At 36.9% G+C, this 15,717-nt stretch overlaps 1 protein-coding gene across 6 annotated transcripts in view; it reads left to right on the forward strand.

Annotated features, from left to right (window-relative positions):
- The first annotated feature begins 1,021 nt into the window (after positions 1-1,021).
- The window catches only part of LOC135076982 (tyrosine-protein kinase Fer), a 48,071-nt gene continuing 33,375 nt past the window's right edge, over positions 1,022-15,717 (forward strand). For 3 of the 6 annotated variants that reach the window (XM_063971514.1, XM_063971517.1, XM_063971515.1), the window contains exons 1-2: positions 1,022-1,573; positions 2,849-3,039. In XM_063971514.1, the coding sequence (XP_063827584.1) occupies positions 1,378-1,573; positions 2,849-3,039 (387 nt within the window). In that variant the 5' untranslated portion in view covers positions 1,022-1,377. The remainder of the gene's footprint in view (positions 1,574-2,848; positions 3,040-15,717) is intronic. The other 3 variants (XM_063971518.1, XM_063971519.1, XM_063971520.1) reach the window with 3 other exon arrangements.

Below are 15,717 nucleotides of genomic sequence, written 5' to 3' on the forward strand. Positions count from 1 at the left end.
TTTGATTTCCCAGTGATCAAACATTTAGCGATTTTCGGTATGCGGTCCTGGGTTCAATACCTGGTTTATTGTAAGAAAATTATATTTATTAATAGCAATGACATAATGTAAAAAAAAATCAATACTTAAAATTACCTAAATAGTAATCCAGCTGGAAGAATTTGAAAAATAAAAAACAGCTAGGTACGTAACTTAACTTTTTCCTATGATGCACATTTTGGCACGCGTGGTGCACCCGTCCGTAGGGACTCTGCGTTCCGCCGCGTGCGTGTAGCCCGCGATAAAAACGTGTAAATAATGAAATGCGGGTAGCCCGCATGCGGATTAAACCCGCACGTGCGTACGCGTGCCGAATTTCGCATTCGCATTCAAAAGGCACTATACCTAACTGACTGTAAATATAACTTCAGTGTTTCAGTGTATGTGGTCTCGATTCGAGATCGTGATGGATTGACTGCCTCTCCAATAACAAAACAAAACTAGTAGGTTTAATTAGAATACAAGTATACCTCATTATCCTGAGAACAAGAAAAATCCAATAAGTTATTTATTTTATGATTTTAAGTATCTTGTACCTATTTATCCTGCATAACTATAGTTATACGACTAGTCCCTAGGACTACGATTATAAATAAAATACAATTGTATTATTGAGTAAGTAGTATGTAACTTAATAATTATGATCTATGCTTAGTAGCTTAGAAATCAAAATCTTCAATCAAAGACTTGAAAGTGGATTTGGTCCTTCAAGCCGGATTCGATATCTAATTAATCAATAATTATGTCTGTTTTGATGATTTTTCTGAAAATTGTAAATGCTAATCAAAGGATTGTAGTTATTGCAGAGTTAGTTTTTGATGCGAGACTTTTACATTGCTATGGTCATCTCAAGTGGCCACTTGGCTAGATTTCGGCTAAAGCATGACTGTCCGTTAATTCTGGATAACATTGGTTAGGTCTGGACGGTCATCAATCGGATGCAAGAGCTCCGCCGGCTGCGCCATACATGATGGACTCGGTGTATAGTAGGTATAGATGGCATTCAGGTCGCGCGCCGCTCTCGCGCGGACGTTCGCTGTGCTCTCGCGCGCGCTCACCTCGTTCAAACATTTCTATCGAAATCGTTTTTTGTTCCGTTGCTTTTTTATTCAGTCTGAACGGCCAGTCTGCGGGCGAGTGCTAGCACGAGAAAAAAGTTCGGTCACAGGGAGCGGACTAATTGTGACTCCGTGAGTTCCTTTCTATCGAGACTGTTGGTGCCAATAAATTGAATTTTGTCGAGGTGACGTAAAGCACGGTGCCGGTGATAACGGAGAGTGATGTGAGTTGTGTTGTGTTGCGATGTGTGTCGGTTAGTGAGGACGTGGTTTGTTTACGATGGGGTACGCCGCGTCGGGTGCGGGGCGGGCGGCGCACGAGGCGCTGCTGGCTCGCCAGGACGCTGAGCTGCGCCTGATGGAGGCCATGAAGCGCAGCCTGCAGGCCAAGATGAAGAGCGACCGCGAGTACGCGCTGGCACTCTCCGCCGCCGCCGCGCAAGGACAGAAAATGGACAAATGCGAGGAACTCAACGGTTAGAACTTAGATCCGACCACCTGATAAACAAAGCTCGCTTGAACTTAACACGCCACAGCTTTAGGCACTTTCAACCTCTAATTTACTCGCCTTATCGTTTTGTTGGAGTTTAGTCTGATTGGATCCCATTACCACTTTCAAATTTAAAATTCTTAATGGCATTTCAGTGGTTGGTTCTGTAGAACTGGATTTACAACTACCCTTAAACATTCGCGCGGATTGAACAACTGTGCGGTGAAAAACTTTATGATTGCATTGACGTCTTTGTCAATGTTTGCTGAAGGAATTTAATATGCTATCACAATTTTCACAAACAGCCATTCTTTGTTGGGTTACTTACATTTGCTTCTACAATTGCACAATAAATATGTACTTATATAGTTACCTACCTACTTACTTATCTATTTAAGTTTGTGTTTTTCAATTATTAATACATAAAGGATTAAATTAATTACCTTACAGTAATAGGTTTTCAATTGGATTTGTCCAAATACAAGTATCAATAAACTTACGCTGATGACTTTCTAAAAGGTGTCACATCACTTACTTAAATAGTGTTCTAGAATTACTTGATACTTAATATAAGATCTGTTAAAGCACTTTAAGTACCTATGCATTGTACTTAGATAAGGAAATATGTTATTGTTGCTCAGTAGTAAGCTTTTACCTGTCGATAAACGACAAAACCTTTCGAACAAAAGATTCGAAGCTAAGTAAAGATTTCCATTGTCTTGCCCTGACATGGTTCTTTGACTGGCTTTTTAGTGAAACTCGTAACTTTACTATTTGAGATAAAGTTTTTTGTTATGTTTACGTATTTGTAAGTAGGTTATCCATAATTTTCCACTGGAATAGCTTTAAGAGGCAGGTCTCTGTAGTTTGTGGTTAATGATTTGTTGACACAATTATTCATATTTTCCGGTTCAGCCTAACCTTATTTAAAGACTGCTTTATTTGGTTCAAATTAGCGTAATTTTATCGTGATGGTTCAGGAAACTTCGAGTAGGTAAATATTGAATTTACTTAGGTTAGGAGGCAAGAAGCAGCCTATGATGGTATTCAGAAAATCATTTAGTAAGATATCACTTGCTCTTACTTACATCTTTTATCGTCATCATTTCAGCCATAGGACGTCCACTGCTGGACATAGGCCTCGCCTAATGATTTCCACAAAGTTTAGGTCGGTTGGTAGCTGCATCCAGCGCCTTCCTGCTACCTTTATGAGGTCGTACATCTTTACCTTGAAGAAACATCAACACGTTCCACCTTCCAGGGTCCGTGATAGCGTCAGCATGGCGCACGATGACGGAGGAGTGGGAGAACACCAGCCGCCTGATCAGGGCCAACGCGGAGGCGCTGGAGTCGCGCGCTCTGGACCGCCTCACCACCCTCATGACCGAGCGACGGAAGGCCAGGAAGGTCTACCAGGAAGACCATTCGAAGATATCCTCGCAATTCACTCAGGTATGTTTTTTTGCTACAAACGTTTCAAATTGTATAGAAAGTGAAGGCTTTTCTCAAACTTAGGATATTTTTAGGTGCGATTATGTTCCGATTCTCGCTCAACGCAACTAATCCAACTTACCATCATATTATATTGACTTCAGGCAATTTCTAAGCGGTGATAGTCATTTGACTGTACTTATCTGTATGTAGTAACTTACAAAATAGAATAATTTTCTTACCTTTATAATTTAAGCTGTATTTTTATGGAAATGAAAATGTAAGGTTTTGTGCAGTTTCTACGCTTTTGTCTCGTAAATCATGTGTTCCATAACAATTACACCGTATTGTAGTTCCTTTATCAGTCGGCTACTATCACCGTATCGGATCACGTCCTGTCGATAGTGCACTGACTCATGGCGTGTTCTGGAGCTCATTGACTGATACATCACGTCGGATAGACTTGCCCTATCGTAGGGTTAGGTCTGTTTTAAAAGAACATTGTTTAGCAACCTTGTAGAGAAGCTTTGTTGGTTAATACTAAATGTTGTTCGGCGAACAGTAAATTGTAAGTTCCTATAATATAAATATAATAATACTGTGATGTAACTCTCACCGAGTCGAGAAATTAATTTTCTATTAGCTTTTACATAAAGCGCTCGTGAGTTTCAAAATAGACGCCCGCTTTGCCGTTACGTAGACCGGTTCAGCTTGCCGCTGGTCCCTCGTCTTCCTATCGCTGATCAACTCCTAGCGCCTACATAATTAGGTCTCAGCAAACGGCGCAGCAAAGAACTGTGTCGAGGCCGGTTTCTAACAGCTCAGCTTTCCCTACCAGTACTACCGTAAACGCTTTCGATGTGGGCTAATCTTTCCTGTTCGAGCAGAATCGAATGATTTCGTTACAACACTCACCTGACACAGATGAACGATATGCAGTCGACGTCAATTACCAATGCTCAATAACAAATCGATTTGAAATATTGTGCTCCAACTCTTCTAACGCTGCGCTGCGCGTGACGAAACGAACGAGCTTATAAAGTGGATTTATTTTTCCAGTTATCCGTCGTAAACCTAAAACCTGTTTATCTGCATTAGGATTCGGAGGCGGCGGGTTATCGCAGCGGACGCTCAGCACGTCTGTAGGATCGGGCCGATTGCCAAATTTTTCCCTGTGATGTAAATAAAACGAGCGATATTGGCGCCATTTAGCGGTGCGCGTTAGTTCCCATCGGTTAGAAATTTATCGGCATCTTAAAATTAGGCTGCTCCAGATTGTATGCTCCGATGCTCGTTTATAATTTCCAATAGATTAATGTTTCCATTCAGCGGAAAAACTGAGGGTGTGACTAAGCGCTTTAGAAAGTTTGTTAGTTTGCAGCGAGGTCGACGCGAGTCGTAACCGACAGGAAGGACACTTTGTATGCGACGGAATGCACTTCATCTAATGAATGATTAACTGTGGGCTGCTCGGACAACCGCTCGGAATGTAGATAACAGGCTGCGTTAGATTTTAAAGTTCGTTGTCTGAGTTCTACGGTTCCTTTGTCTGAAAGGTGCACGATTAGTTCCTAAAGCTTATCATCCTTTACGATACCGTGATTGTTTTACCCGAGAAGGCGAGTTTACCGTAACGTCTGAAAAAGGAAAGCAATCTTGGAGATTGATCAGTAAACAAAGACCGAGAAGGCAAAGATCGGCGTATAGTGCGCGGAACGCGAGGTCCTCGGAGCTTGGTGCTCTCGCTCTTACGTAAGAGGCCAGCGACGGTGTAGAAAAGGATGTGAGACATAATTCAGTGATTTCTAACCAAGTCGCGTAAAGTGACGCTCTGCATGGGGATTGGCCGCGCGGCACCTGTCACCGTTCATTGGCCCTGCGCCTGCGCGCGTGCACCATCGATTTCTTTCTTCTGCAGCGTTTATTTTATTGCCATTATTTCCATTAGGTTTTTGTTCATGGGAAACTTAAGATTGTAGCCGAAGAAAAAGTTAGATCTGCTTCCATTAATCGATTTGTGCTGCAACCTACAATCATGACCTCATTAGACTTGTTTCTGTTTTATGACGGACACCACAAACACCACCATTCATATCAGTTTGATTGCAAACAAACTTGAATTCAGAAGGAAACATAAATTCCGGCCGATCATGTTTAATGAGCTTTAAAGTTGGTGAACTAATCTTGGTTTTGTCAAATACATTTGAGTTGGTCATAACAATGAATCAGCCTACTACCGTTCAACCTTCGATCTCGAGTTTCTTTACGTTGAAATGTTGAAATTAGTAAGTCAGGAAAATCCCATAATGTTTTTTGAATCTTCGAGGTTACTGCAAGGCTGGACGTCCTAGTAACCATACCTACATCCGACTTTTTTAACATTTTGTTTTATTAGATGCTAAATTCGCAGAACACACGGCAATGGCTGTAGTCGAATGGGGAGTTTAGCATGCATGTGCGGTTACACAAATAAACCCTGCAATCTGGGACAAAGAATCGCCATGCAGACGTGTCCGCGTCTATTCTAGTTTCTATCTAGATCTCGCATGAGACGTGATTTTCAAACGGATGTGATACCTCAGCTGTAATATTTTATAAATTAGCAGTCAAGTCGATTATAGCTTATCCAAATTGGAATCAATAAATTGAACAGAATTCTAAATAATTAGTTACAGAATCTAAATATTTATGGAAAATCTTATCCGAGAAGGACATGATTAAGTTTATTATTGGTATCTGTTAAATTAGGTTTTATAACATATTAGTAGTCAAATAGCTCTATAGAAGCTATGATCCTAGACTAGAAAGACTAGTCTTTCACCAGACATTTACAAATCTGCATGGACATTTTTGTGTGACATTTTTGGAACTGTGCCCAAAGTCTGATGCGCTCTTTTCTATTTACATTTTTGCTTGAAGTACCTACCTAACTAGATAAGATATAAGTTTGCAAAAACAAAATAGCAAGTCAGGAAAATATGCTGAAAATTCTTCGAAATAAACCTGGTTAGATATAATTACCAAGTAACGCCATCTCTGATGATGCAGCAAGAGCAAAACTTATGCACTCAAAGAGCGTATGGTACTACGAGTAACGTCAGCTACATTTCAGATGTCTGATGCTGCAGCAAGAGCAAATCTTATGCACTCAAAGAGCATATGATTGCTACTGATGATCAATCGCTAATATAAGATGTCACATGCATGACCGGTTCGCGGTGCTATTGTTGCGCAATCGATGCGTCTGTCGCGGGCGGAAAGTGAAATCGGCCGATCAGTGAAAGTGCCCTGACAGTTATCTAATTTTGATAGCAAGTGATTATGACGCCGCGAGGGCCCACCTGACCAGTTCGAGCGTATAATGAGCGTCTGCTCACTTCCATTGGTAGGCAAATTGGAATGTTGAATTTTTATTTAGCTTTTGCTCACTGGGTTTCTTTCAGTCGCTATAAAAAATTTAAGCTTTTGATCTCCGTACAAAATATGTTCACAAATCGGTACTTGTGACGAAAATTATCAACAGACTTGGAAAATTATTGTGGAACTGTGTATCTTAATGAGGCTATCAATTTAGGCTTTGTTAATTAACTGCTGTAGGTCAAAAATCAATGTACCTATCAACGTGTATTAAATATTTGATGATTCTTTTGGGCATTTCCACCCAATAACTTATTTATTAACACATAGATTTTGAAATTTCTAACAATATGGATTATTTCTAATAGAATACGAATGGTTTCTGGTTGTAAATAATTTTAAAAATCGACTCTACCTACATACTTTACTTATCAATGTGATAGAAGATTTCCATCTGTAGTTACTCGTAGTACTTAGCATCATAATGCGATACGCGTTGTTAACAAAATTCGAATAAATTAATTTATCTTAATCATTACTAATTGACAGTGTGTTTGTTTCGCTGTCTACCTACACACGTTCTTTTTTGGCAAGTAATCAAAAAAGTATAATATCTATTAGGTACTAAAACTACTGATTTTTTATTTTTTATGTTTTAGTACCTAATTGATATTATACTTTTTACAAATCGACCTAAACGGTAGAACCTCCTACTGGAGGTTCTACCTAGTCATGCAATAATCAAACGATTTTAATTTATGTAGTTATGACGTATTTAATATTTATTTTACTTAGAGGTAGTCCTATTCATCTCCTTATTAACCAAGCATTAATGATTGAAAATTACTCTAGAGCAGATTCTGCATTTTTCTAAAATCTGAAATGTCTGAAACGTTTGAAACATAATAAAGTTTGTTTAAAGATTTGTCGATTCTGTATTGCAAGCGTAGATCACATCAACCACATCAAACTCAGTAACTTTGTGTTGATTAGCGGTAAAAACAAAAGAACTTCCTGAATTTACATCAATTTTAAAGACAAGTCGTAAATGTCACGCATTAGCGAGTCCCGTTGAAAGCTTCGCCCGTGAATTTAATTAAAATGAGCAGCTAATTTTAGCTGATAATAGCTATGAATAACCATGACAGCTACAGAGCCACGTGCATTTCAATCCGTCGAATTTAAAAACACCAACTGTTTATTGATTGAGATTATTCACAGAAAACACCTTGGCAATAAAAACTCAATTTTTGCCTCAATATTTCTTCATTCGATTGAATTCACCTCGGAAATTACCTAGGAAAGAGATAGAACTTTTGTGAAATGAACCTAGATCTTATGATCTCACATAATGTTTATTTGGCATAATGATACATGTATGTATTAATCTGTATGAAGCAGATAACATGCTAATATACCTACTAAAGTGTATTTAATTAAACATAATGTAGGTACATTTGTATACGTAAGATATCTTATTCTACTAGGTAGAGCCGTTGTAACAGCAATCAGGCCAAGTTCAAGTTGAAACTAAGTAATTAGGGGTAAATGCATTCGCTTAAAAAGTCTTGGCAAAAAATAAACAATGTAAAACGCAACGATGCGATGATCGCGAGTTAATTCGCACCATTATGCAATTACAAAGGTATTCGAGATCTTAATGGATTAATATAGAGCCCTGCCCAGTGGCTCATTGCCAAGGGTATGTGTCAAATAAATACACGCTATAGTATTTATAATAAAACATACATATTAGAACATATAGCATTTATTAGCAGGTACTTACATAGTATAGGAACGCCAATTTCCTCCATCTACGATGTATGCTGTTTGCATGATTTCTATTCTGTTTAATCACTGATGACGTATTAAAATGCCTGTAGAATATTCTTCTTATTCGATTGAACAATGAAGACGTTCTCGTAGTAAATTAAAAATAGGTACACCTATTTTCACCGTAACCTTTAGCTTAAAGTAGGTACATTTTTGGTCCCGTAGTATTAATTTGCATGTAAATATCATTTACTTAACTAATGTTAGTAAAGTACGGTAACGTTGTTTCTGTTGTACAGAAATAAAAAATGTCGTACCTAGTGATTATTCACATTTGCGAGTAGCTATACCTACTTATTTACTTACACAACCCAGAGCATTATAGATACTTAACGTTATATCAATACTTAGTGTATTGCTAACTTTTATCACATGCATTCACAGCCTTATCACTTGGTATTATTTTCACTAATAATTACTACATTTTACCTTCTATACGATTTACTACAAAAATTACATTGAAAATTTTTCACATTTTGTAGTTATCACATCACTAAAGTAGTACGATCCTTTATCACTTACTGCTGATCTTTTAGGTCCAATGGTCGTGCGGTCGCCTTCTACAGCGATTGTTGTCGAAGATTCAATGTTCACTGCACCACACTGGCCGATCACTTCCACTTTACCAAAATTCTCTTTGATGTCAATGTTGCAGTTCAGCCCGACCATTACTAGGTCACCCACATTCCTTGTTATTTTTATGTGGTTATTGGATCCGATTATTCTCAATCGATTGTTGTTTTCTTCCAGCTCTAGTTCCATATTGTTCCCTGTAAGAATGTATTTCTTCATCTTGTTCTCGTACTTGTATTTGAAGTCCGTTTTCCTCGAGCGTTTTACTGGAAATGTTGAGACGTTTTCTTGAGTTCTTTTTATCTAAGGAAGGAGTACGCTGCAGGGTCTTCCCCGTAGTTAATGAAGACATAATCATTATGTATTTATCTAAAAAAAAGTTATGATGTTTGGACGGGGGACTTGACCGGATAAATCTTGTGGAATAGGTAAAAAGAGTACTTAGAATTATGTAGTTACAAAGTTTTTCCTACATACGAGTATGTGGGGATCACGAGTTCAATACGGCACAACGCGACAGTGCGATATTATTTGTAAATTCTTTAAAAACATTTTTGTAAGTAAGTGTGTTTGATACAATAATATTTCACAAGATCAACCAACAAATATCTAGGCTAAGGACATAGCCAGACATGAATGATGTTATGCATGCTTGAGCATACTCATCAAGTTGGTTGCACTTTAATTATTAACACTCACAAATGACGTGGCTACATAACTCTTATTGAGGAATGCATTGTTAGATAACGATTATGTAATTCATCTTGCGATTGTTATCCTCCCTTACCCTAAGATTAAAGTGTCTTAGGTCGTTGCGTTCTAACGGTTACTCATAGAGAACTTACACAATAAATTCTCATCTTCCGAGTATTCTCTTGAATGACTTTTTATAATGAATGTTGGCTGTAGATTGATATGACCATGGAGTGAACTTGTCATGACAATTAACATTTTTACCATAAAATAGTGCGGGATACCGAAATGATAGCATGCTATTACGGTATGTACGTTACGCTACCTGTCTGAACAATCTAAGTTTGGTCTTATAAAATAATCTTCAATCTTTTCAATTAGACTAAAGTCTAAAGGCTAAAGCCTGTATTCTGAAACACTTACAAATATGCAGCTATAAAGCTAAGGTAAACATAACATTACGGTCCAATAAGGTATGGGCCCAGTTTTAGGTACAAAGGAACCCAGTGCCCAAAGCAATTAATATCATGATGAGGATGACCCCAGCTGTCTCTGTAACGTCATTATCCACCTTGATTCGCCGCGGTGGGCACCTCCGAGGTGATTAATCCCTCCTTACTGTGACGGCTGTCTGCTGATCGCTGATTGGATTCAGGGATATTCGCACCGACATAATGTAATGTCCATCAATTAATTAAAGAATATTAAACAATTGAAGTTTTTTGGTGTATTTTTAATGCCAATACATTATTAAGATGCAAAATATAGTGTCGGAATCGTCTTCTTTCTCTACCTTTCCGGTTTTAGGCAGATGAGAAGTACCTACCTTTTTGAACTGGGTTTATTTTGTATACGAGAGTATGATTTATCAATTTTAATAGTGATCAAAAACACTGGTCCGAAAGATTTACCAAAAGCTTTCTTCTCGATACTTTTCTCGTAGCTTGGACACGTTCAATCGTTACCAAAACGATCGGTGTGAACAATATTAAAGGATCGACTGTTTGATGTAATTACAATATACTCGCAATATTAACGAGTCGGTGCAGCGTGCAACCTCATTCTGTTGCCGTTGCCATAAATTGGCGTGCTTTGACGACGTCGCCGCCGTTTAATTTCGCTGAGAGGCCGTCTCGGACAGTTTAGTGAGGGGACGACTGGACAATATTCGATTTAATATAGTCTTAGTCAACTTCGTCATTTTTTCCTTCGTTTCTGATAGGTACTGTTCTAGAAATATCTCTCTGTGTAATTTTCTGTATAATTTTAGTTTAGTACCTACTTGACTATGTGTCTTATCGTCTTTATTGCGTAGGTTATTTTGATTCGTCTCATCTTTTTTCCTCAAAAGTTGCCTTATTGAGCTGCATATTATTATCAGTTCAAATACTGTTACTTGCTGATTTGTATACCTATCTTTCGTTACTTAAAACTGATGTCTCAGAATCAGCTAGACTCTAGCTGCTAGAGCCGTTCATATTATTGTCTCAAAGTAGGTTTTTAAGGCAATATATTCAGCGCTCCACTTTCATCGACTATTTTATTCGCATCACTACTCAGATACATGGGTTTCTCGTCTGGCCGATCCCTGTTATTTGTGTCTCGGTAACCCTACACTGCTCTTTCATATCGCGTGAAATTGCCCCATGCCGCTCCGGTCTAACCGTGCAGACTTTTTGTATTGACGGCCAATAAAATAAACAAGGTCACGAACTAAATTTTGACTGCAGACCGGAACTTACGGAATCGTTGCCTGGGCTGATTGTGAAGATCTAGTGCAAAATATTTGAAAGAAGAAACTCCTGACTCTACATCTGAAAAAATAATCATACCTACCTACTTATTATGTCATGAGGATTTCGAGTTTATTATGAAAGTGCGAAATACTTAATACTTTAACATTTTACAGTTAAAACTAACCACTGAAAGATAATTTCCTTGTAATTAATTAGCAAGTTCACATTTAAAAGCGACGAAATTAGATAGCTTAACCATACAAAATAGGAAATAGAGTACTTGGAATTGGCAAACGTAATAATTTGAAATTTATCGGTTTATTTTAAACATAGTTATTGTTGTTTAATCACTAGTAACTAAAGAACAAATGCCTCATTCAATAAACCTTTGACAATCATTATTGAGGTTCAACAATAAGCAAATCTGCCAATTCCCTTTGAGGTTATTTGATTACGCTCGCTCATTAAGGGAATCATAACACTCGGTCGGTGGCGGCGTATATTTTATCTGTTGCAGAACACATCAATTACCGATATTAATTTGATATGCACAGAAATAGAATGCACTCCGCCGCCGCTGTCTGGATCTGTCTAATCTACAGGATGTTTATCGAAGCATGTAAATTGATGGGCCTCTAAAAAGTGGTGTATTAATTGCGATCTGTTTTTTGATAAAATCGCACTGAATACGTCATTGGTTGAGTTTTTATTAGTGATCAGCTGTAGATCCTGTCCTGGCTGCACAGAAGTTGCACAAGAGGTGGGAATAATAATCCTTGTTACTGTGAAAAAAAGAAATTTCATCGCCCTTTTCCCTTTAAAAATGTCCATACATTTTAGCTCCCAGGACTCATTCAGCTTTAGTAGGTAAACTCGAAAATAGGTAAGGATTATGTCAAGGTATACTGATATGCTGTTATGAGGATTACAAACGTTCATACTTTGGTGGACAGCTTGTTCGACATCCCGGCATCGGCTAACGTCGGAACAGACACCCTGTCAATGTGTATAATTTTCAGTAATGCCCTGACCGATAATTTAAAGCGCGTGTTTAGATCGATTTGCATTGGTTAAACAACATGCCATGCAAATTGAGGTTTAGTGGGAGAACATCAGGTTCTCCATTTGGAGAGAAATTGCTGAAAGGCGATGATATTTTTGACTCTTACAACATTTTCAATCTTTGTTCTATTTCCTTCAATTCGTTGTCTCTCCTCTTTCTTCTTCTCTACTTGTATATTATTATTTTGGGGATAGATTTTAAGAAACATTTTGGCGTATACCGATCATGTTTGCCGATCCGTGAAAAATATCGAGATGATTTCTTGAATTTTGATCGCGTTTTACCTGTTTAAATAAAATCAAATCGTCATTTATAGAGCCTCCTTATTTGGTTCTTAAAAAATAACATTGTATTATTGCTGTATCCTTTAGTTATTGCGTCACCGCGACCACAATTAATATTCGACAATGACCGGTTTCTGATATTATTTGTAACGAACGAATCAACGGCCGAATAATCAGTCTGATCGACAAGTTTAAAGAACTAAGATTAAAGTTAGCTAAGTTGATTTTTGAACCACATAAAGTTAATTTCTTTTAAGTTTTAAGGATGACAATTTTCTTTTAAACAACTCTACATTGATATAATATAACTTCAAAGTATTCTATAGCTACAAATTATGCCAGAACAATCTAGAGATTGTCGGGTATATAATATCGGATTTGTTCCAAAAAACTAGCCATATTGTAAGTTTACGATAGCAAGATTCTCATATGCCGATTGATTGACCATTTATACGCTTAACAAGCGTGAAATATTACACTTCCCACGAGGTTAAAATAACTGGTAACGTAAGATTAAGAGTAACTTAGATTACAAAACGTAGTTTGTTATTGTTGAAAATGTAGTGGGTATTGTTATAAATAAAGGCATAATATTTTTTGTATAATGACGAGAAGTGTTTTTAGTGAAATTATTAAATGACAGTAAAATATTTAACAGTAATATTTTCATCGTGTAGAGTCGTCATTTTAAAGACTGAAAACGACTAAAAGTATTAATTTGCTTTTGATATTCGTGGGTATGATGATAAACCTTGGTCTATTAAATCACCAACAAATTGGTAAAGCTACGTAATTTTACTAATTACATCATGGTTATTTAATATTTTACACAATATGGAGCAGGCGAGAGAATTCGTCTGGCGCTTAGCCGAGCGGGCTGCGCGCGCGCAACGCTTCTCGGAATCGTTCGTCTGCCTCAAATACATGGTTCGTTGCACTGTCCTCTCGCTCAGCCGCGACCTCACACTCGCATCATAAACCCACTATAATTTTAAATGGAACTTTATCAAACAAAAACACATAAAATAGCACCACTCGTGTGTCCCGCAAACTCACAATATACGAAAACACTGGCATTGTCAGTTCATTCAGTGTTGGTAAATAATTAAATGATATTTATCAATAAATCATGGTCTTGGATTGAAAAAATCTAACCTGATTTGTTTGACCTATAAATAATATTGACCTATAAATAAGGTTGAACTATGGTTATTCGTTTAGTGGTTTCAACCAAATGACGTCCACTGCTGCATAAAGGCCTCCCCTACTGATTTTCACTTTGCACACTACAACTTTGCTCTACCGTGGTACTTTTTACGTGGAATATGATATAGGAAGTGATTATCATGACACCCATGATATAAAACTAAGTAGAACTAAATTTAGACTTATCGTATCCTGTAACCACGGTAGTTAACAGTAAAACCTTTCAAACATAAGTTTCTTAGTGGTATATGATATCGATAAAAGCCTGCTTCAAACTGTACTGTGTTAATAAGTTTATGTGTCGAACTTGTCACGATTTTGATTCAGACTGCTTGACTTTTATGTAACATACGAGTACATGACTAATGTTGCACTAGAAAATCTGATTATTAAACAAACATACATCGTATTGTTTCACTGTCGCAATAATAGTGATAGGTGAATTGTGAAATTTGACCGACGAGTCGTGCCGTTTGGTACAACAGCTTTTTTGCTTAGTTCAACTTTCGTCATTTTGCTTGACATTAATTTTGCAGCCAACAAATGCAATATAAAATGCGCAGTTATCTTGAATGATGAATTTCCCTAAATGACTTTAATTAATCTGTTCATCTGTAATTTAAGGTTCAAATGTTCCAAAAATAAGTGAACATTGGATTATAATTAACCCGTATTCAAGTATGTTACCATTAAAAAACAATCTTTAATTTGAATTCTTTGACAAAAATTGATAATTTTTGTATCGAACCAAAAAGCATTTTGCTAAAGATAAGCATTATGGCAGTATAAAATATCAAAATATTCGGTGTTACATTTTGGTCTTGAAGTCTGCACGAAAATAATTATTTGTACAACTGTGGACTGGCGCCATAGATAACAGGCCATGCTACTGCTATAAATTGTAACAGAAACACTTCAATTGCCTTTCGTTTCTACAGATACAGAGTGTATCTGTATACTAATAAAATACAAATATAGGTACATCTTTGTTGGCGATTACATCTTAGTTACGAGCTATATGTTTATTGAAATGTGTAGTTTAATCCCGTTTTCTTAAACATTTTAAGGGGAACTTATTAGTTCCTAAGAAAAGAAGCGTGAAAGAGACTGAGCTTTTCAATTAAGGGAATATTAATGAATCGTCCTTGATTTTTCAAGAATAATTTGTAAAAGTTGTTTTTAGCCTGGAACTGATATGTAATGTTTTTTTATTTTAACGAAGCATTTGTCACTAATAACAAAGTATGACGCTTCCGCTTAGAAATATAAAATGTAATAATTAACATGTTCGTGTCAATATGCAGTTGAATTTAATTGACCGTAAAATAATAGATAATGGTGTATTAAGTCTGATTGGATAGTTAACAGACTATTATGTAATGTACAGTTACCATTGTTATGTGTTTTTATTAACCCATATAAGTTGACTTATACCGTTTTAACGTCAGTGTTAATGGTCAGTAAAGTTTTAAATAGTATATTCTAATCAAGTTACAGTTCAATGAACTCTACAATAACAAGTAGAACAATAATTAAAGCTAAAGCAATTAATAAAAATGTAATCAAAAATAACGCGAATACTGAAGTAGTATTGCAATTTCTTCGGAATTGCTCATGAGGCGAATGATATAATGTTTTATTGTTAAAAGTAGGTTGTGTAAGTGCCGTGGGAACTCGAATTACATTTTGGATGAGATTGAACTTTTGATTACGTTTAGTATCATAGCCATGGAATGTATGACATTTCCTGATTACCTTTCGCCCTTATTTTGATTGCAATCTTTACATAATGCATTTTTTCTGAAAAATATGAGTGTAGAGTTAAATGTTACTTCAAGTAATATACAGATTACCACCAATAGAGACTGGTATTGTCTTGAGATAGCGCCATGAATGTAGACTTTAGATGCTTCCAATTAAAGATTGCAGTGCAATAACACTGCTGGCTTCAATT

The sequence above is a fragment of the Ostrinia nubilalis genome, chromosome 12 (genome assembly GCF_963855985.1).
Source record: "Ostrinia nubilalis chromosome 12, ilOstNubi1.1, whole genome shotgun sequence".
In the NCBI taxonomy this organism is placed as follows: Eukaryota; Metazoa; Arthropoda; class Insecta; order Lepidoptera; family Crambidae; genus Ostrinia; species Ostrinia nubilalis.